Source organism: Urocitellus parryii, chromosome 8 (genome assembly GCF_045843805.1).
Source record: "Urocitellus parryii isolate mUroPar1 chromosome 8, mUroPar1.hap1, whole genome shotgun sequence".
In the NCBI taxonomy this organism is placed as follows: Eukaryota; Metazoa; Chordata; class Mammalia; order Rodentia; family Sciuridae; genus Urocitellus; species Urocitellus parryii.
This window is the reverse complement of record NC_135538.1, coordinates 14,056,048-14,079,360: the sequence shown is the minus strand read 5'-3', so window position 1 is coordinate 14,079,360 and position 23,313 is coordinate 14,056,048. Positions and strand designations below refer to the sequence as shown.

At 38.9% G+C, this 23,313-nt stretch overlaps 1 protein-coding gene across 2 annotated transcripts in view; it reads right to left on the bottom strand.

Annotated features, from left to right (window-relative positions):
• The window catches only part of Syne1 (spectrin repeat containing nuclear envelope protein 1), a 419,401-nt gene that overhangs the window by 131,433 nt on the left and 264,655 nt on the right, over positions 1-23,313 (bottom strand). Inside the window, exons 90-96 of one of the 2 annotated variants that reach the window (XM_077802046.1) lie at positions 23,099-23,281; positions 21,930-22,073; positions 17,913-18,107; positions 16,788-16,928; positions 10,197-10,364; positions 9,838-9,999; positions 182-376 (exon numbers count right to left, since the gene is read on the bottom strand). In XM_077802046.1, the coding sequence (XP_077658172.1) occupies positions 182-376; positions 9,838-9,999; positions 10,197-10,364; positions 16,788-16,928; positions 17,913-18,107; positions 21,930-22,073; positions 23,099-23,281 (1,188 nt within the window). Of the gene's footprint in view, positions 1-181; positions 377-9,837; positions 10,000-10,196; positions 10,365-16,787; positions 16,929-17,912; positions 18,120-21,929; positions 22,074-23,098; positions 23,282-23,313 lie in introns of those variants that run through there. The other variant, XM_026399944.2, reaches the window with a different exon arrangement.

Genomic DNA, 23,313 nt, shown 5'->3' with positions numbered 1-23,313 from the left:
ACTCATTCATGGCTGCACCCTGACTCACACTCCATGCACAGGATCCTGTACAAACACCATGCACCTTCTCAGGAGTGGGGGACAGTGGATGGATCCTTGAGCACCACAAGAACTTGCACACCTGTTAGCAGGACCTGCAGGGTCAACTCAGAAGCACGAGGCAAGGTCTGCCTCGCCTCACCTCCAGGAGCTGCCGCTTCCCAGCCGCTTTCATCCTGATGGTGGACATTCTCTCGGCCAGGACGGTGAGCGTGGACTGCAAGGCCAGCTGCTCTGCGGGGTCACACTCCCTAGACTCAGACACCAGCTCGTCCGCGAGAGCTGACTGCAGTGCATTGATTTCATCCTGGAGCATGAGGATCTCATCCATCAGGGCCTGCAGGAAAAGCAGTCATGCTCAGGCACGCATTTTCAGCCCAGAGGGGCAGCGGCACTGGCAGAGGCTCACATCCACTGCCACTAGTGAGAGACGGTCCCTGTGGATGTCATATTACCAGCAAATTGGGGGGCTACTCACCTGAGTGTCAAAATGAAATACTGACTGAATGCCAGGATGTTTCTGATTTTAATACTATATAGGCCACTACCTAAAGTGACTTTGAACCAGTTAATTAAACTTTCTGACTTTCTGTTGAGATCCACAGTTTAGTCAGAATGACGCCTGTCATTTTTGCCAGAGGGAATGGTTGAAAGGTGACTCTGCTCTGGGATTAGGGTGGCTCCAGGATTAGGGCGGATCCTGCTTGGATTAGGGTGGATCCTGCTGCCTCAGGCGCCTGCTACTTTGGAGTTCCCATTGAGTTCTCACAGGGTTCTGAGAGAATTGGCGCGCAGCCCGGTGGAGGCAGTGTGTTTCTGGGAAGTGTGTGTAGAGGGCCAGTGAGAGTTCGGGAATAAAGAGTTGCTGTTTGAACCTACAAGGCTTTGTGGCGGCTCCGTTATTTGTGCCCAGCCAGACTGCAGCATTTGGTGGCCCGTACAGGGAACGCCTGAAGCTTGGAGGAAAGTGAAATTGCTCGCCCCTGAAGGAGAGCGAAAGAATGGGTGACCATTTCAAAAAACAATGTGTTCTTGTTTTGATTTATTTTGTTTTTATTTCAAGTTGCCTGTCCCTAGAACTTTCTCAGGCAAACTGGGGAAAATGGTTGGCTCAAGGTTTGAAGTTGTTCGCCCCTGAGGAAGAGAAATTGTTAGAGGAAGGAGAAGACCAAGAACAGTTAGGGCATATGTTGATACAATACAAAAATGTAGCCCATGGCTTTTTAAAGAGGAGTTGTTGAATATATCACAATGGGACCATCATGGTATCCTGTAAAAAGATTTTTCTTCAACAAGAAAGAGATGGCTAGTTCTGTTTGGTTTCTACAAAGATCTGATTAATTTACAAAGCTAAAGTGTTGAAACATCAACCACTAAATATAAAATCAAGTACTCTTTACTTATTAAGTTCCATAAGGTAATATATTTAAACATCATGTGTGTTTTCATAAATTGGTAAATGGAAAAAAAGTTTAATATTGCTTTGTGTCTGTGTCTTTGCTAAAACAAGGTTACTAAGAGTTAAGATTCTATCAGGTGTAATTTATATACAAAGAGTATAAGAAGTTTCAGATGGGTTTCAATTACAATATTATAGTACCATAAAAAACATGAAATTATTTCATCTTATTAAAGTAGAGTAATTTGTCTAAATCAGAAATTTTATAAGGGTTGTTTCAGGATGTGAATTTATAAAAAGGGTTAACGGCTAGAAAAGAGATATTAAAAGATTCAAGATGTGGAAATATATTTTAATATGGAAGGTTAAAAGAAAAAGAAATGTTTCTAGATGAGATAATCTTTGTGTGGTAAAGTAAAAAGTTGTAAAATGTCTAAGTATGTTGCAAAAGGCTTTAAAAGGTTAAATTGAAGGTGGTTAAGATGCCTTCATGACGGAGGAACGACTGCGTCATTCGAAGCCTAGTTAATCTTAAAAGCATTACTTAAAAAAAAACCCATGAAAATGGGAAGATAATAGGATAAAAGCAATTTGGAGAAAGAAGATTAGAAATTTGAAGTGAAAAGCTTTGAAGACAGAAGTATAGGAAGGTGAAAAAAAAAGATAGAAAAGATGTGGGAAGATAGAGAAGATGTAGGAAGACAAGAATTTTAAACCCACAAAATAGGAAACAAAAGAAAACCAGGAGGAAAAAAGCAACTAAGGGTGAATGTACAAACCTTAGGAAAAAAAAAAACTAGAAGATAGAAATAAGATAGAAAATGGCTGAAAATGTCAAGTAAAGGTATTTAAGATAGAAAATGCAAAAAGCTAAGACAACTATTAGAAACAGACATTCAAGATAGAAAAAGGTAGAAGAGAGAAGTTTAAAGTCAAATATTGGATAAAATAGAAGAACAAGGAGATTATTAGTAATTTTTTTCAAAAATCCCATGAACTTTAATTTCTGGTGGTGCAGAAATTAAAAGTCTCAGATGAGGGTGTTAAAATTTATAGACAAGAGCCAATTTAGAAAACATTAAACTAGAAGGAAATTGGTTTAAAACCACATCAAAAAATTAAAAGGACTAAAGTAATTCTAAAAACTAAGGCAAAATGCTTTTGGAAGACTTGAATTTAAAAGGATCTTTAAATTTCCAAAGGATGTATATAGGATATTTTGGAACATCATCCCTGAAGAAAAATCAGTTAATGTTTCACTTAACAGGAATCCCATACAATCCACAGGGATAAGGCATAGTTAAAAGAGCTCATCAAACTATTAAAATGTACTTATTAAAGCAAAAAGAGGGAATTGGAAAGTGGTATACATCCCCCAAAGGTAAACTTAAAATAACCCTTTTTACTGCTCGGTTATTTGTGCCCAGCCAGACTGTGGCAACTTTCAAAAGGCTCATCTGTAATGGGGGTTGGGGGGGGCACAGGAATAGGGGCAATAGGCAAGGCTCAATTGTGTCAAGTGTCCGAGTCAAAGCTGAAATTAAAATCCATCCAAAAGGACAGGAGAAGTGGGTAACCTTTTTCCGTGTTGTGACACATTCCTGGGTTTTCTCCTCTTCTCAACTCTAAGAGGTGAAGTTTCTTTGGAGCTCATTTCCCACCCTCTCCTCTCTTCACAGTCTCTCCCAGGCTACAAGAGACCTCTTTAATGGGGTCCATACCCAAAGTTTCAAATGCTAATGCTGCACACCTCTGAAGGCACATCCCTAACCCAGACGTGTGTCCTAAGCTTCAGACTTATGTGTTCTACTTACATAGTTCATGGGCATTTCCATCACATTAAATGCTGTTAAGTAAAAACTGTGCACCTGAACTGGCCCAAAAAATTAAATTGGAGTCACTCATGCTAAAGTTCCAGGACATCCAACCTAATCTAAGGCATATATCTCACCTTCCAAGAAACCAGGAGAAATGAGAAATTAACAGAATTTCTCAAGTAGCCTAGTCTCAATCAACATAAGGAAGTTGTATCTGTTTTAATTCTTATACAAAAGAAGGGACCTAGGTAACCTGAAGTTCACTGATCAGTTGTTTTCCTAGTCTGCCTCCTTATCCTTGTCTTACAGGGAAACTGAATTTGAAATGGTAATCCCGGCTACTCAGGAAGCTGACTGAGGCAGGAGGATTTCAAGCTTGAAGCCAGCCTGAGCAATTTAGGGAAACCTTGTTTAAAAAATAAATAAATAAACGTACTTGGGGGTACAGCTCAGTGGTAGCGGAAAACTGGGTTCAAGCCCCAGCACCGCAAAAATAATAATAAACAAATAACCAACCCACCCATCAGTTTTTATTCTTTCTTTTCTTTTGGACATTCTTGGTCTATAAAACCAATCTCTTCTACTCAACCCCTTTGAACATTACTGAGTTTTATGGAATGAAGTGTTGCTGGACTCCAGAATCCAAAATAAAACCAACTAAGTTTTTAAAACTAGGTTGTTGTGATTTTGCCCTTTGACAATAGAAAGCCTGGTTTCTCCCTGACTTTCCCCCTCACTGCTCAAGCTGTAGACTTGGGAATAACACCATCATCTCCTTCATTCACATATCTAATCTGCCACCAAATCCAGAATACATCCTGCACATCTACATTATGTGCATTTCCACCCTCCCACCTCCGAAGTCAAAGTCAGCTTCCTCTGTTGTATAAATGGCTACAATGATTCCCCGTGGATCTGCCTGCTTTCACTCTTGTCTCTCAGGCCTCTCTTTACAAAGCAATTACAATGGCCTTTAAAAAATATCCCTTCAATCCTCTCATTCCCCTACTTCAAAATATTTAATGACTTCCTGTCTGTAAAATGAAATATGAACTCTTTATCACTTGCATGGCCTCAGGCTTCCTGTTTCTTGAACCACCACCCACCCCCTTCCTGCTCTCTGAATTCCTGCCTTCTTCATTGTCTCCAGGGCCCCCAGATCTTTCCGGCCTCACAGCCTTTGCACATGCTGTTCCCTCAAGCTGGAACACTCTTCCCACTGTGTGTGTGTGTCACAGCTCTGCTCACTCTTCAGTCTTAGGTTAATGTCACCCCTCAGATGCCTTTCCTGACACCCCATCTAAAGGAACTCTACCATTCTGCCAATAGCACTGTTTTCCCATTTAACATCTACCACAATTATACATGGTTTTCATTTCTAATTTTTCATATTTTATGACTTGGTCTTCACCTGAAACCTTTGCAAGAAATTCTTATTTGGAATTTGAATGGCATGCTAGAAATAAAAGGCACCATAACAGGAGAGGTGACTGTGGCCAAGTCAAGTAACACAAGTTTTATATTAGTTAACGTTTGACAGTTTCCATATCTCCCATGTACTGCAAGTTTTGCTGTAGACAAGCGCCTCCTCCAAGTACACTCTCAACAAATATTTTTTTTTTAAAAAAAAACCTTCTCTTTCTCTAATATTATGTTCTGTCCAATTGATTTCTAAGAGGCTATCACACTGACAATATTACCTACATTCAGCGAAGTGTGTGGCTCTGTGAATTTTCACAAAATGCACACACACATGTTGCCACCCAGATGGTGAAATAGAGCATCCAGGACTCAACATGCCCTGCCCCTTTGATGTCCTCCCTGTGGCTCCTCCCCCACCAACTGGTTGACCTGTAAATATGGTCAATGACCTTGGCCTACATTTCAGCTTAATGGAAATGGAATCATAAAGGAATCATTGCTTCACACCTGGCTTGGTTCACTCGTACCACGAAGGCCAGGCTTGATGGTGCTGCACACAGAGCTGCTTATTTTCACCTGTATCATTCTGTACTATCAACTGGCTTGTGGATCTTTTTAATTTAAACCTTTCTAGTGGGTTCACAGTGGAACCTCCTGCTAGTTTTAATCTGCATTTCCCTGCTCCCTGACACCAACCACTTTTTCAGACACTTGTTGGCCATCTCTTCTTACTGCTGGCTAAAACTCTTGTGCATTCTCCTCTATTAATTATTAATATTATTGATCTATAAGTGCTGTTTATAGATCTGGAAGAATTCTGTGTGCCTGTGTTTCTTTCATTTCTGTGTATTGCAAATGTCTGCTCTCACTCTGGAAATATCTGCTCCTATTTTTTTTTCTGCTTTGGGAAAAAAATCCTTTAATGGCATCTTTTGATAAACAAATTCTTAATTTTATTACAGATTGATGTTTTCCTTAATAGGATTGTCAGCGTCCTACTTTAAAAATGCTTTGCCTACCAGAATGTCATGAATATATTATTATGTTATCTTCTAAAGAGGTACTGGACTCCTCCGGGTGTGGCTCAGTGGCACTGGCATGCTTAGAATTCCGGAGGCTCCCTGGGTTCAACCCACAGCACAGGAGGAAAAAAAGGAAGGAAGGATGGAAGGAAAGAACGGAGAGAGGGAGGGAGGGTAAAAGGAAGGAAGGGGGAAAAGAAGGAAAGAAAGAAGAAAGGGAGGGAAGGAGGGAGGGTGAAAAGAAGGAAGTAGGAAAGGAAGGAAAGAAGAGAGAGATGGAAGGAGGGAGGGTAAAAGGAAGGAAGGAGGACAACAAAATGAATGCTACCCAAAACATGGTTCTTATGAAACAGAATCAGGATTTTTATGAGATAAAGATAGAGAACAGGTGTTAAGAAATTTTATAGCAATTTGACACTGTCATAACATCAAACAAGCTTTCATTTAATTTTACAAAGTGTTAGTCTTTGATGGATTAGAAATTAAGATATTCACCGCAGACAGTTTGGAAGCATTATTTTAAACCCCCCTGCCCTTTTTTTCCTTTTTTTGGTCCAGCACTATGTTGAGATATATAATTCATCTAAATTTATTTTTTGTGTCCACTGTAGGTAGGAATCAAAATTACTCTTTTTCCTTCACCTATTGTTTTTTGTGCAATCTTTGCCATAAGCCAAGTATCTATGTAGATGTGAGTCTATTTCTGGCCTCTAATTCTGTCCTATTGACAGATGCCATACTATCTCAGTTCTTAGAGCTTTGTAAGTCTTACAATCTGTTAGGATGTGTCTTTCAACTCTATTTATCTTCCTCAAGGTTGTATTGGCTGCTCTTGACATTTTGCATTTGATATTTTTGCAATATATATTAGAGTTCGCTTATTTATCTCCATCAAAAAAACTTGCTGAGATTTTTAAACAAGATTGCATCAAATTAATATATGGTCCCTTTTGTTATGATTCAAAGTACTTTTTGTCTTAGTAACTTATTTTCTAATGTTATGTGATCACTTGCTTTACCTAATTTCCAAAAGTATAAAATCATATTATTTGGTCTGATTTTATAGGCTCCTCCATAATTAGACTGACCTCGTTATGTCTCTTTGCTTTGCACTGATCCTTCACAGAAGCAAGAAGAGCCTGCTCATGGTTTCACACCATGCTCACTCTCTTTCCACACACATTTACATTTATAGTGCCTCCTACCCACTCCTGTTGTCATTCCAACTTTTTAAACTCTATCTCCCCAAAGTTCTTGCTAAGTCTCATTTAATCTACTTCCACCTCTCTAGCCCACAGTTACATTTAACTTTCTGTGCAATGTGTTGGTAATTCCCACCACCAGGATAGCATATTTTAAAATCATATGTTAATGAAAAGCGTGTCTTTCTGATGTGTACATCATAGATGCTCAACACCTCTAGTTGAACTGAATTTATTCTAATTCATGATAGAAAAAAATGATATCTGAATCATGAAGCAATCAAAAATCAATACATGTCCTCATTTAATCTCCCTGGATCTGAACAACCAGGTGTGCTGCTAAACTGCTGGCTTCATTTCTAACTCAAACTATTCTAAAATTGCTCTCTGAATTAAGCAACAAAAGGATTAGGTGCTGTAAAAATTGCTGTTTTTCATCCTTTAGATTTAGGCTTCTGTTCATACTTTAGAGACAGCAGCAGTTAAGCTTAATGGGTAGGGTATTCTTTTGGAGTGAGGAAAATGCTTTGGAACATTTCATATAGATTAAATGGAGGTGGTGACTGTACAAATTAAGAATAGCCTATTTTCTACTGAGCCCAGCATGGTGGTGCACACCTGCAATCCCAGTGATCTGGGATGCTGAGGCAGGAAGAACACAAGTTCGAGGTCAGTCTGGGTTACTCCACCTAGATTACTTAGAGAAGTATTTGGAGGGAATATGTGGGAATGGAGTTAATTATAAAGAAACTCTACTTCTAAGAAGAAAGGAATAACAATGAGAGTATTTATATAATTTTTTAAAAATATAAAAAGCATACTGGACTTTTTCAAAATTGTAAAAACAGCAATTTTATAATAGTGCTTGGCATTTTTAAAGGACGATTCCAGAAGCCAAGAACACATTTAGATTTTGTAATACCATTAGCTTTTCTCGTGGGCAGCTCTGTCCCAGAATCTGTAGAACTTAGGCACAGACAGTAAAAAGTAGCAAAAATTGCTCAGATGGAAAATTTTAGATTTCTGGTGATATATGAATGTTCTTTACATTTTCTCTTTCTCCCATTAGAGCCATGAATATCATTACTGAGTCCCGATGTCCGGTCATTATCATCAAATCAGTTACATTTTCTCACAGCTATGATGGTTAGCACTGCAGTTTTTAATTCATAAAGGGACCAAAAAATCAACAGAGTTGTGATGGGCCTTAATTAGAAGAAGAGTCAGTTTCACTTTCAATGTATAATGCTTAATACTAGTGTGCAGTTTTGAGTGTTTTAAACTAAATCCTTTGAACGAAATAATAGTTTTGCTTTATAATCCATTTATGTGTTATTTCATACTAAAGCCTGATGAATGGTGTGGAAGCTAACTCTCATCTTCAATTAAGAACTGAAAGTCATGGCTAGTCACCAGAATCCTGTTTCCCTGCTATTCCTAACTCCTGTGAAAGCCAGGGAAGGGTTTTGGGAACTGTGGCCTTAGAGGGCAATGGACCTTGAATGAAGGTGGATGTGACCTGAAGGTAGAGAGAAAGAGTAAAACTATTTAAACCTTCCTATATTTCATCAGCTTCAAGAATTTGAGTGTCTGACTCTTAACTTCTCTCTGGTGTAGCCCTCGGAAAATGCATGCTCTGTTCCTTTTGGATGCTAAAAGAAAGTGACCATATGTAGGACAGCCCAAGTTGGCCAGCAGCACTTTCATCAAATGGGGAGGTGGGGAGGTACTCCCCTTCTACAGATGACATGAAGACAAGGTCCAGGGGACAGCAGGACAAACAGAACTAAGGGATTGGGAACAGCAAGGAGTGCCAGGAGCACCCTGGGGACAATAGCACACCCCTTCAGATGAGAATGAGGTGGCTGTTGGCCATTAGAAGACGAGAGCATCAGCTAAAGAGGACTGCGCAACCCTGAGGCCCTTCTGGAAGGTAAAGGGCTTTGGAGAGCAGTAGAATAGCCACCTGGTTTAGAATAACAAAGTTCTAATCACACACTTTCACAGAACACTTCCTAAATCTGGAGGATTATGGTGACTTCAGCATGGCAGAAAGACCTTCTGAAGGAAGTTTATCAAAATAAGTTCTGAAATGGGTGCTAGGCACTTGATCTCTATCTTGAGAAGTTACCAGAGTGTCAAAAATTTGAAACCACTATTTCTCAATATGCTGTCTTTAGATGAAATGTTCTCATTTTTCTGTTATACTGTAAGGCCCTCCCTGTCTTGCAAAAGAATGCAACATAGTCTAAGGTTATCCTTGCTTCTAAAACCATAAAGATGTAGAGCAGATAAAGCTAATGAGCACATTATGCTTTTATAGCTCTTCATTAATGTCTAAAAATATCTTACTTTTCCTCAGGCCCCAAGTTATAGCACACAAATATGATTGTGTGTTAATAGCACATCGGATAGTATTGCTAAAGTACCAACTAGACTTTAAAATAGGCACAGTTCTTAGCAGGAATTTTAAGTTGATGAATTTTTAACATCATTTTCTAATTTAGGTTAATGCAATCCGCTGTTTCTCATCTAAAACTGAAGCTTTGCTAGTTTGTATAATCTTTTAAAAATGATTGAAGTCAGAACATTGACAAGATTAGAACGTAGAACACCTATCTTCCCTTCTTTGCCCACTGGGAGCATACTGGCTAGTACCTAGAGAAGGCAGATTTGGGATACGTTATTCTACAACAAAATCAAAACAATTTGGCAACTGCAAGGAAATGCACTTTGTATAATAAAAGTGCAAAATCAATATTAATGCATGCAACTTTTTATAATCAGAGTGGAGGTCTGATTTTCTTTTTTTCCTCATTAGAGCTCTCCTGAAGCAGTGATGGAATGGACAGTCTGCTCTCTGAACACAGGCCCAACCAACAGGCCTGTAGCACCTATTTAATCATGCAGGAAGCTGAAGTCATCACTATTTTTACCTGATGTTCGGCCATCTGGCTTTCTGGGCTCTTGCTGGGCTTGAGACTCTCGCCAAGCTTCATCTCGATGGCCTCCATTTTGGTTGAGATGGACTGGAGGGAGTCCTGGTACTTTTGCTGCCGTTCCAAAGCTTCATAGAGGGTGCGCTGCTTTTCACTGATCTAAACAAGAAAAGGGATCTTACCAGCAGTTTCTTACCTCTTATCTTCCAGGTTACGACATTTCTTTCCTCACCGCTTTACCCAAGGGTATTCAGCCATGTAGTGGATGTGTAACACTCTGTAAGCATTTCATAAGATAATACCTAAGGTAATGGGTGTCTGGTGACTTTAACTAAGCCCACATTTCAAGGGCTTACCACGTTTTTTAAGGTTTCCCAAGAACGCTGCAAATCACCCAGTTTGGCAGTAGCAGAGGGCTCCAGTCCTGGTTCATAGAACTCCTGGGAGGCCGCTGTGCTGGGGTGAATCCTCGCAGCATCTGTTTGTAGCCGCTCAGCCGACAAGGCTTGGTAATAAGCAATGTCCTGCGAGAGAGAGCACAGTGGAGGATTCAAAAGGAAAGACAGAGTCTAGAACAACCTGTTTTGGGTACTGTCATGTGAGTAAAGGTCTAGGATTTGCATCTCTCACTGGGGCTCTGAATCAGTAAATTCTTGTTAGCAAGAAGAATTTACACATACAGAAGCATGTTGAAATAGCTATAACATTTTGGTTTATTTAAAAAGAAATAAATAACTTTACCAATATTTTAAGTTACCAAAACTAATTTTATATTTGGTAAAATGGGCATACAAAGAACTTGGCTGATTGACTAGTATGACAAAATGAGGAATTCTAAATGATTTGGTTCTAAAAATGTTATTCAAGGTATTGACCAGAGTGCTGAACCGTCTTTTAAAAAGTATCTGATTTAAGAAAGTTACACATATAGACAGTCATTTTGCAGCTGTAGCTAGATCTTCAAAATTTGTGACTTAATTATTTATAGAAATTAATTTTAAAATGTTAAAACTATATAAAGGAAAATATAATGAGGAAGTTGAAACTAAGAAACAAAGTTTTCTCCTATTCATTTCCTGGAAGTACATAAGATATGATCAAAGGGAATAGTAAAAATCCATGCTTTTGAATTTTTTTAATCTCTTGGGTCATGAGTAATATAACATGTTTTGTATTTATGGTAGTGATTTTACTATACTGAGATATGTAATGATGGATTTTCCCAATAGTTTCTATGTGCATCTGTATCTTAATGGAAATTGAATAGGGAGAGCAATGTTTATATTCTGTGAGTCGTGATTATAAAGTTCATTAAATTTGCAGTTGTGCTGTTGAAGATAATTAGATGAGGTTAAAATGCTGGAACCTTCCTGATAATCATATAGTGGTAAGAAGTATTAAAGAAGCAGGGTGGGGCAGCAGCTGGAGTTTAGACTGGGAGTCAGGACACCTGAGATCTGGTAGACATTCTCCTAAGAACACGTACAACTGCAGCATCTTGTGCACAGCTCAACACTGGGTGACCTTCAGGACTAAATGAAATAACATCTGACTACTCCTATGCATTTGGTGCAGAGGCTTCTAGATGAGTCCTTAACATTTCTTGATGGCATGGCCACAGGCAGACAGCTCCTCTTCACTCCTGACCCTGTGCCATCTTGAGTGCATTATTGTGGCATTCCCAAGTCCTTGACAGGCTCATATCACTGCTCCTTGCTCACCTCAGCTCCACTTCAGACCCCACACCCTGAGCATGGTCCTCACTGAGTCAGTTCACGTCACAGGTATTTCTTGCTACGTCTAAAGTTACTTATGCTCCTTTCTTGCCAATACTCTTGTTTCCCTTGCCCCTTTAACCTGGGCTTTACAAACCTGGAAAATCCGAACCATTGTTCAATTCAGATTTACTTTCCAGAGTGAAACACAACACACACACACACACACACACACAATCAGAGCCATCAGCTCAAATATTCACAAATCTGGCTCTGTTTGGACTCACCCTTACCTCATGCTTGCCAGTTGGCTTGCTAAAGGAGGTCTCTCCCATTGATGTCAGAGTCCCATAAACTTTTTCAAGGACCCCAATCCATTAATGGCCTTTCCTTCTGGATGATTTTCTCCTCAGCATATAGAGACAACTCTCTCCCATCTAAAAATACCTAGACATGCTCTTTCTTTATAATTTTGTTTCTCTTGATATCCCAATCTAGAAATGTCCACCCATCCCACTTTGATGGATCATTGCAGATGGATCCGTTTGTGCCACAGGCCTGACCTGTCACTTTATAATCCAGCTTCTGAAAATGGCGGTATATATAGCAATGTCACTCTCTCCCTCTCAACCCACCCCTCCATGCCCAAATGAACTTCAGCCCTGATGACCACAATAAGGCCTCTCGCACCACCGTCATCAGTGGCTTCTTTCCCTTGAAATATGACAGCCGTGTTCCAGTCCTGCCCTTGCTTGACCTCTCTGCAGCATTCAATAGCACCGACTGACCACTGTCTTTCGGAAACACTTTCCACTTACTCCTCTGTTCTCTTCTCAGTTCCCTGGTCATTCAATATTTCTCTTTTGTAATTTATTTTTCCACTAACTCCTCAATGTTGGTAATTTATAAGCTCCAGGCTCACACATCCAGCTGCTCACATATATCTCACAGGCTCTTCAAACTCAATATTTTCACGAAAATGAGAAATGAATTCAGGAAAAAGTGATAAAGGCTTTTCTCTCTCTCAATTCATGGAACTTACACCCATCTAAGCTATAAATTTCCTCTCACCCTCACCAGCCACTGGTTATGTAAGGATAAAGTTCTATTGACGCATATCCCTCCAGGAACCAAAGTTCAAATTCTCATTACAGCAACTACCCTCCTAACTCCAAGACTGCAAATTGGTAACCTGCAGGCTGCCTCTGGTCTGCATGCCTTTAGTTTGGTACATACGGTGTTTTAAGTTTTTATTTTTTTTTAATTATCCTCACTAAAATAGATTGTATTAAAAATCCAGACTCACGGCTTCCTTTGCAAACCTGAAGGTATGTACCGTTGTCACTAGACCCCGTGTCTACATGCCCACAGCAACCTTCACAGAGGCTCTGGCCTGTTTCTCCCATTTTTAGCACCTGGATGAGCCAGGCATGAGTGTGTGTCTTCTGTCCCTAACTGGCTTCTGTGACTGACTATTCCCACCTCTATCCTACTGAATGGTCTGTTCTGAAGTTCAGCCTGTGCATAGCTGCTTGTTGAATTCCCTTGGATAGTTAGCTATTAAAGTCTAGATGAAGTCCCAGTTCACTTGTGTGGCCTCCAAGGGCCTTGGTGATGTGTGCTTCCTGCATCCTCTCAGTCTCATTTCTGCACCCACTTCCCCAAACCTTTGTTTCTCTAAAACTACTTGCAGTTGCCTTGATGGGTCACTTTTCTTCCTGCCTCAATGGATTCCCACAGGGGGCCCCTTCTTTGACCTGTACCTGAAGCCCACCTGGCTTAGGTGCCTCCTCTAGGGCCTCCTATCACATTCTGCTCCATCTCACCCTGTCTGGTCACTTGCCACCCTTGTCTCATCATTTGCCTGTTCTCACAGAGACTGTGGGCTCTTTAAAGACTGTGACAGTTTTCCTGAGGACACTAGAGAGTTTGGTAAACAAAAGGCAGGCAGGTATGCTAATAATCAACCATGCATGTCACAGCACTTTTGTCAATCTTATTTTATACGCATGGAAAGTAAGGCGGGAGTTCTCCCTTATCCATGGTTTCAGTCTCTGCCATTTCATTTACCCAGAGTCAATCATGGTATGAAAATTTTAAATGGAAAATTCCAGTCCAGAAATAAACGGTTCATAAATTTCAATTAACTTTTATTAGAGTATATTGTTATAACTGATCTGTTATTATTGTTTCTCTCTCACTGGACCTCATTTGTAAATGAACTCCATCATGGGTAGGTATATCCAGGAAAAAACACAGATGGGTTCAGTACTATACATGGTTTCAAGCATCCACTAAGGGTCTTATAAAATGGATAAGGAAAAGCAAAACGTGGGTGAAATATTGTAGAATGTTTAAATTAAATATTCTATTATAAATAAAGAAGGTTCCAAAAAAACAAGAACAAAATAAACTTGTCACACACCAAAAAAACTTTGGCTGTGTGTGTATATATGGCTCAGGCCTAAAAACAGGAATGACAATTAGTTTCTTAAAAGGTTTTGAAAATATATCACTTTTTATAAATGAATAACTTGGTTTGAAAACTACATAAAGTCAATAAAATAAATCAATTGATACAATAAAAAACTACAAAAGTCAGCACTTACTATCGTGAGAGATCATGCTTAGAAATATGTCTCTCATTGCTTATGGACCTAAGTTAGAAGAATCATCACCCAGTAGATCGCTAAGGAAATAAACCTGGGCAGCCGTAGCTACTTTTTGATCTGCATTTTCCAGTTTTAAAAGTACTTTGATGGTTAGAAACATATTTGATGTTCACAATTCTGTAAATTAAGAAATATTGTTTCACACTTACACACAAGAGTGCGGAGGGACTTGGCAGATGCACTCAGCTCAGTAGAGGAAGGACTGAGACTCATGGGCACTTCTGACCCAGACGCCAGTGGCTTGCCCTTTATGCTATCCCTCTTTGCAAACTCACTTCTCTTACCCCTTCTGTGACCTCTTTAAGTCCTGCATCTAAGAGGACATAGAAGCCTGAGGAAAATTCTGGGGATGCCTCATTGTTTCTCTCTCCAGTGAGCTAAGTTATTGTATTTTACCTTGGAGCTATTGTCACAGACAGATCACCCTGACTGAGTTAGGTAATGGAGCCGTACTTACAGAAACAGCAAGCACAACCCAGAGGGAGTTAGGTAATGGAGATGTACTTACAGAAACAGCAAACATAAAACCTGTAACATCTGGGATTTTATAAAGCAGTTATATTTGGATGCTCCTTGAAACCTCTGTGCACATTCTGTACAGGGCTTAGAGTCTGAAAATTGGAACTTAAGGGGATCCTAAACATACTCCTCAGTTTCAAGAGACAATTGTGTCACCCAATGCACCACTGGTTACATGGTCATGTTTGTTATTGTCATTTGATTTACACTACTGTGCAAGAATAACGTGTGGCCAAAATAATGGCATTCACTTGTTCCAGCAATGCCAAGCTTAATATGATGGCTTTTTAACAGCTTCACAGAGTAAAGGGACTAAGTTAACATAAATAAAGACCCTTCCAGTATTACTTACAGCATCCCTTAATCAGTGTATTAGATGAAGGATGTGATTTAATTGATATTTTCCTGTGACTGGGGAGAATTGCTAACATGGAACCACCAAAAAAAATCTCACCTCACTCAGTTTTAGGATGCTGTTAAGCTTTACAGTTAAGTCAAGAAATAATAATAATGCTTTCACACTTTATCATTTACGGGGCACATTCATGTGTACACTGAAAGACACTTTACAAGAGCTAAGTAGCATGGAGACTTACAATTTTAGAAAAAGTATATTCATTCCACAGTGTTCATCTCAAGATCACAATTGTCCAATTTGAAAAACTTAAGAACTCTAAGTATATTATATAGAATAAACTTTTTTGAATACAATAAGCAGCTGACTAGAGCCCAATTTCTCTGATTCTAATAACATCTGTGACTATAGGGAAGAACATCTCATCAAAGATGAGTAATATATATTTTTACATCAGAATTTAGAGAACAGTTTGCTATGTTCAGGGTCCCCTGAACTTCTCCTTTTGGGTTGTTCTTTTTTATTTCCTCTTATTACTTCTGTTCTTATTTGTCCAGTGTTTACCTCTCTCTCTCGAGGGTAAAGTCTTTGTGCATGGGGTCACTGCCCCCTCATCTGTGCCAAGCAGGTGCTCAGAATATATTTGATGCAGAATGAGTTAATAACTTCCCCAGAGCTATATTGATTTTTACCAAACAAACTGTATTATCTAAAGGTTTTGCCAATTTTATATTCTCTTTTAATTGGGAGGGGAGTTCTTTTGATCACAGAAGTCTCTGTTGGAACGTTTCTGTTTTAAAATAAAAATAATATGATTATTTATAGTATATCCTATAAAACATTTGCTCTATTTCATGCTTTTCCTTGGTAATACATCTCTACTCTTTTGAACAGGTACATAATTTCATAGTAACATGATTAAAACTATTTTTAATTGTTTTGGCTAAAAAAAATAAGTTTTAGTTAACATGCATTAAAGGTCTGGGTTACTGTAAAAGTATTTTTTTTAGTTTTATCCAATATCACTCTTAAAATGTTTGACATTTAATTTAGTATAATCTATTTTTACAATAGTAAATGCTAAAACCCATCTCCTACCAATATATTAGCCTGATTTTATAGGAAATAAACTGTAAGATTATTGAAAGATAAGAAAATTAAAACCTACCAAGCATTCCAAAATATATCTTGGAAAAAATCCCTTAAATTTCTTCACAATTAGGTAATTTAAAAAGTATAACATAAGGAACAGAAGTTTTCCATAATCAAAATCTGAGCTAGTAAATATCAACACTATGTTCAATGAATGTTAACATAGCCATAGAATTATGTTATTTTACAATAGTGACAGAGACTTTTCATTTTCTGTTAGGATGCAGTACCCCATTGCATAAGATTATTAGTAATAAAGGCCATCATATCTTAAAAGAGACCTTCCCAGGCTGTAATTTGCATGGCCTAGTTTTTACTTATCTCACTGTCAGTGGCCCAGGAGAGGAGATGACATAATGGGCCAGTAGTCTCACATGACAATCATGGTTTGTGGGACTATAACACCTAATGGTGAGGCCCCAGAACTAAATGCAATGAAATCCAAGCTTCACACCCATAGTCTAAGGAAGAGAGAGAATGGAGTCCTGCATCTGCCCAGAGCTCACAGTCAGAAGAACACCAAGGGGGAGGTACCTGGTTAACAGAAGCATCTGTATTAGCCACAGGTGAAGGGGAGCGACAGGCAGGTGGAGAGGAAATCTCACTGTTGGTTCCCTCCTCCCCAGACTCCTCAGTGACAGGTGACAGCAAAGTGTGACAGCGACCTGCAGTCATCTGCCACATAAAATGTATCCCAGAGGACATGAAAATCAGTTAGCTATGTTAACAAAGGACCTGGCCAGGCACAGGTCAAAACTAATAATTATATAACAAAGGTTAGAATGACTGAGACTCCAATTTGCATATTAATTCTGTGTTAGTACAGGAATGAAAGATGTATACCACATTCAAGAGTTTTGCTAATTAAAAACTTAATTTTTTAAAAAAATTGTCTTTATAAAAGACTTGAAAAATCACAAATCCTACAAACGAGAAAAGGGCCTTTCATGACAACTCACGTTCCAAATGTCCTAGGGAGATAAATGCATCCAAAGTAGCATATTGCTAAATGGACTCATGTATGTTTATACATTACATAGGAGGGGAAATATACAGCACCATAAAACACTGACATTACCAAAACAGTCAATGCATTTTAGATGAATGCAAAGTGCATGGGAATATCATGATACAAAATAGAGATTAATGGAGTATTTCTTTGAATTCAAAGCTAAACATTGAAATTTCTTCTTTTTCTCATAATAATTTCTCATCTAAATTTATACAACAAATATATGCACATATCTAATCAACTAGTTAGCTTGGAGAACATCATTAAAAATACATATCTTATTTTTCCCATCCTACAGGACATCAGAACACTATACAGAGGATTTTTTCTTTTTCTTTTTTTAAAAATAAAGCTCAGAGCCTCTCAGTAGTATTGCTCAATTGTAAATAAACGCAGGGCAGATCTTGGACAGGTGAAGTAATTCAGCAGCCTCAAGCAAATAGTTTCATTTCAACAGGCACTGTTGACAGTGTCAAAGACTGGCTCAGGCCCAACTGTAGTCAAAAGGGAGTTAAGGAAACTGCTCCTTAATTGGAATCTGCAAGATCTAAAGCTGATCCCTAAAATGAGCCCTGGGAATGCTCTGGGAACAGCACCTAGGCTCCCCTCCAAAGGGAAAAGCCGGTGGGGACTGACCCGATCCTTACCATGACCACAGAGGGGTGGGTCGAAGAGGCGGGGAGGAGCTCCCTGTCCAGGTCCTCGGTGCCTTCCGCCAGCCCCTCCACCTCGGTCACCGTCAGCAGCATGGTGGCGTGCTTGGCTTTCATCGTCAGCATCTTGCACTTGGAATTCAACGAGGCGATCTGCTCCTGGTAGCCCTTGATTTTCTGCGCCAGCTCCTGAGAAAACATTTTCCCCCCGGTGTTGTCAGAGCAGCATCAAAAGGAAACACAAGCAGTGGCGTTCATCTTCCTGCAGCGCCGGCCAATGGGATGGCAGAGCCTGCGAGGCAGGATGTGGACTGTGGCAGCAGCAGCCGCCTGCATCTCCACGGGGCCACGGCGCCGCCCCGCAGCACCCGCAAGAGGCAGGGAGCCGGCTGCAGGGGAAGGGCTTTCCTGAGAGGCGCTCCCAGTGCAATCAGGAACTCCCCACCTTGGGAACCGGAAACTTTCTTCAAAATGCCTAAAGCATCTAAAATTTACCAGATGGTTCATGCCATGGAAATTAGGTCATGTGATGAATATAACTACAAAAAAAAAAAAAAAAGCAATGCTCAGCTTTTACCATCCACTGAGCACGTCCAACAGAAATGGCAATGATAGAGTCACCAAGTTAACTGCCAATCTCTTCCTGAGGCCACAGGGAGTTATTTTGCCTCTAGATAAGAAGGATATTACATGGGAAATAATATTTATGCAGATTGAAGTTTGCAGTTTAGTTCGTGTGTTACATTTTCTCTCACTCCACCAAGCCTCAAATGTTTCTGATGCTTCAAACTAGATTTAAAGTGCTGTTCTAACTTAATGACTTTTACTTTCATCTGTTTTTGAAAAAGAAATTATGAGAGATACAGGTTTCTTCTACTAAGAGCTTATTTATTAAGAGCTTTTTGGAATAATATGCTGGATATAGGACATAGCTCTTAAAGAGGTAATCCACATCCATTTTAGGAGCATGGTAATTCTAAATACTAAAACAATACTTTGCTGCTTATTCTTTTTCTTCCTTTTATTTGGTTCCTTTGAGAAACTTTTAGTGTTTCGCATGGAAAACATTCCATAATAATAAACATCAACCTCTTCAAATGGTAGTGTTTGTACACATATAAGTTCATTCATAGATATGAGTATCTGTTGCACACACACATGCAACATTTTGTTATTGCTGTTGTTCTGTTTCTCTTTTCCTGACCAAAACAGAGTAGAGGGAGAACAAGTCCAGCAGAACTCAGTCAATGACTTTCTTCTTGAGTTTTTACAGTGCAGTGTAGGAATTTTTAAAACAAGAGTTTAAAAAATAGAAATCATTACTTTTGTGGCTGCAGATAATTAAACCTAATATACATTTTAAAATTCATGATTAAATAGCTATTTACTACATCTAGTCTTGTGGCTTGCACATGGGTACCCAGTAAATGATACATATTATTATTAGGCAATATGCACCTAGAAGAGATATCTTCCAGCTTACTGAATACTGAGCTTATAATGGCTTGCCCCATGATGGTGAATGTAAGGAAAATTGTAGACAAAGTTAGTCTCATCCCTTATCCACGTAGTGCCCACATGGCTGGTCAAGCTCTATACTGCAGTACTCTGGCTAGACAGGTGTGCACATGCTGAGAGCAAGTGCTTGTTTTCTAAGGTGAAATATCAGCTGTATTGTAGATAAATCTCAGGCAGGTTATTTGTTAAAAATGCAGCTCTGGTCACTGCTTCCAATGAGTTTGATTTACTAACATTTCGAGAATCTGTTTCACAGTCGACCCATGTGGTTCTAGAACTTTCTTCCTTAAGGAAAAACCTGCTTGGATTATATGACTTTTGTGGGTTGGATATTCATGCTATGGAAAATTTGCTTAAATAAAATAGAGTCCTAAAATGTTAATGTGTCATCCATTCTTAATTTGCACTAGGTATTTTTGGAAAGATTCCAAAAGTGGGGATTTCAGGTATAGTGGCCTGCAAAGGACAGTAGATCTCTGTGTTCAGAACTGGAGCAAACCTTCTGTGCTAGGTGGAGAGAACAAAATGAGTATTCTCTCTTGATTTAAAAGTGTCAGGATCATCCTTTTCAAACCAAATGCAACCTCTGAAAAACTATATAAAGTAAAATGTGAATTCCTTAAAGGTGAATCAATTTAGGTATTTTGGGGGGTTGAAGGAAGTTTTCCATATGTAAAGCAGATTCACCTTTAGATTGAAATTCAATTAAAAGCAGACATAGAACCCAAGAAAACAAATCCTGGTCCAAATGTTGACATTATCATCACTTGACCTTTCTCCATTCAGCACTTTCCTTCCTGTGTTTATTTTATACATTCTATGAACTTCACACAGGTTCGGGTATAAAACCTCCTTATTTTCATGAAACAATGTATAAAACATCTTTATAAATGTGTTCCCAATCACAGAACTGGCAAATATCCACATGAATATTTAGACTTGTGAGGAGAAAGTGTGACAAGATGAACTGGCTCCTGGGCGGGGAGCCGAGAGGACATGGTCTGTGTTGACTGTGGAGAGCTCACTCTGCAGCCTTGGACAAGTCATTGACTTTCCTGTGACATCATCGTTTTTCTTTTGCAATTCCTAGACTATATAGTTTCTGCTACAGCGAAAAAGTCATGGAATTTGTAGCCAAAGATACTGGGTTTGAGTCTGGTTTCAATGAATAAAAAGCTTTCTTATTGGTAAAAAGGTTTTTAAAGAAGCCAATCCTCACAGAGTTAATCTTTTTTTTTTAAAGATGTAAAAATTTTAAGTTGTTTTTGAAAATATAAAACAAAAAAATCTTTAGTAATAATAGCAATTATTATTCCAAGACAAGGCATAAAAAATATATTCAGGATCATATTAAAATAGCTATTGTAACCCAATTTTGCATCTTATGCGATAGGAATAGATTTGAGATAAATTTGTAGTATATAATGTAATTTGCACATCATAAATAGGCTCAAGAATTTATATGTTTTCTTTTAACCAATGCTTAAGAGAAACACAGAAGTCTACAGTTGTAGAAGCAAATATAGGTGGGATATTTATTTAAGTTATTTTGAAAAATCATATATAAATATAAGTGATTGGTATACTATGAGTATCAAGAAATTTAAATATTACATTTAGGAATGGGCATGGAAAGATTTTCCAAGTTTAAGAGGCAACATTTGAATCTTCTGAAAATCTTACCATGATATTTGGTTTGTTAAAACTGTTGTTCTTATGGCAAAGTTAAGATAGAGCAGACAGAAGGATAAAGTGTCTTAGGCACAGAGAAATATAGTCACCCAAATTCATGGTGCTAAGAACCAGCCCCCAAGAGAAAAAGTGAACTTGACCCATACAGAAGTTAACTGGCCAGGAAAGGAAATGCACTGCTAAGTATAATGCCTCAATCATTGTAGGGGCTAGAATCTCTGAGGTCTGCATGAAGAGGGTTCAGGGCCTAAGATCTTCACGATGCTGAAGGTCAAAAAGGAGGTGTATTTGAAAATGGAGAAAAGGCTGACTGGCCCCATCTAAAAAATTAGCAAAAGGAATGACATAGACGATTTTCTGATTTTAGTGAAAGGAACTGAAATGGCTGATATTTTAAAGGGCAAACAATTTTCTTTTTAATATGAAATACTTTTTTTTTTTTTAAGGGTGAACAATGCAGCAAAGCATTTGCATTGTTGTTTCTTGTGGGCTTTAAAGTCAGAAGCAGACTGTGTTTTCAGATATAAATATTTAGTGTATTAACTTGTATTAACTATTTTGGGTGCAGGAGATAGTGTGTCCTGGTCAATAACGGACATGAACAACACAGAGGCTGTGGACTCAAGGGGCAGACCTGTGTTACTGGGTCAGCAAAAACTGCACTCAAAATGCAAAGACAGCCAAAGCGGCTGCCCAGGAACTGACACATTGTGTGCAGGACAAAAAAAAAAAGCATTCTCTTCTAGTCCCCAATCAAGCCAGTGTCCGCCCCTTGGTGTTTGGCCACCACTTCCATCTCACCTCATGCTGAGAAATCTGGGCTTGCAGCTCCTGGATGTTGCTGGTGGCCACGGGTTTGTCCTCAATCTCTCCGTGCGCTTCTTCTATCAGTTGCTGGAGATGCTTCATTTCTTGCTCATATTGCTCATACTGCACAACAGCCTCCTTTAGAAAGGAAAAAAATAACCAACAAATGGTTTTCTTTCTCTATTAATAATTGAGTAAGTGACTGTACCACTGTCTGCAGATGATAATGTTGACTTCTGTCTCCTTGTGTTTGTAGGGAACACAAGAAGTGATGGATGAAATCCCTAGATGGTCCAAATTCTCAGATATTTTCAAGTTTTTTTTCCTCTAAAATATTGTAATCGAACTATGAATGGAATAAAAACAGTTGATTAATCAGAATTTTCTTTCTTTTCACATTTTCCTGAAGATTAAAAGTAATGGTGCGAAGGTAGAAGCAGCATGTAAAATGGAATTGTTTCATTTCTCCATCTGAGAAATACTGAATAACAAGTAAGAAAGACACTCAGCTAAAGGTTGCAGTAGGGAATTAAAATATGAATTATGCATGACTTCTAACCTCAGGAATTGAATGTCTAAGGAATTACAAAGTAGTATAAGGAGCAAAGATAGCTGATCAAATGGACCACTAGAGATTTTAATGAGAGGCTATTTATGCAATTAATGTCCTTTTTATGGTGGAAAATGCTATTTTTCTTATTAGGTGAAGAGATTAAGAGTTAATGCTTGGGTGTGCTTCTTAAGCAAGAAAATGAATTTAATGAATCAATAAACTGAAATATGAAAAAATTCTACAGCATATGATAACAGTAAGTCCATATTCCTGGTTCTGGGTGATTCTCGGGTGAATAAAAGCCAAAAACTATATCATTGCATACAAAATTAACCTACACAAGTTGTTCTTTATTTAAAATAGCCTCAAAAGATGATTTTCACCCAAAGATATTTTTACAGTGCCTTCTCAGGCTTTTGTGGGTGATCCAAATAATAGCAGTTTAATCTCCTTGTTTTATATAATCAAAACAGTCTGTCAAATTTAACATTCTGGATGTGTTTGGATGGCTGAACCCACACAATGCTAAGAAAAGCAGCCCATGACTCATCGGTGATGGCTCTGTGGGCGTGGGCACCACCGTGGAGCCTGGGGGCACAGCTGCACCTGCCTGCATGATGTTGCACTGCTGGATGGCTGTGTGCTGCAGCCGGCTCGCCTCCTCCTGCAAGCGCAGAGCAGCTTGGCAGAGCGGTAGGCTGGCCACCACGTCCTCGGGGATCCGGAGAGCGCTCTGGCAGAGCTGCACAGCTTGCACCTTCGGTTTTAGTGACTCCATCTCAGACAGCAAATGCTGAAAAGTCATAGTTCAGAAATTTAATGTTC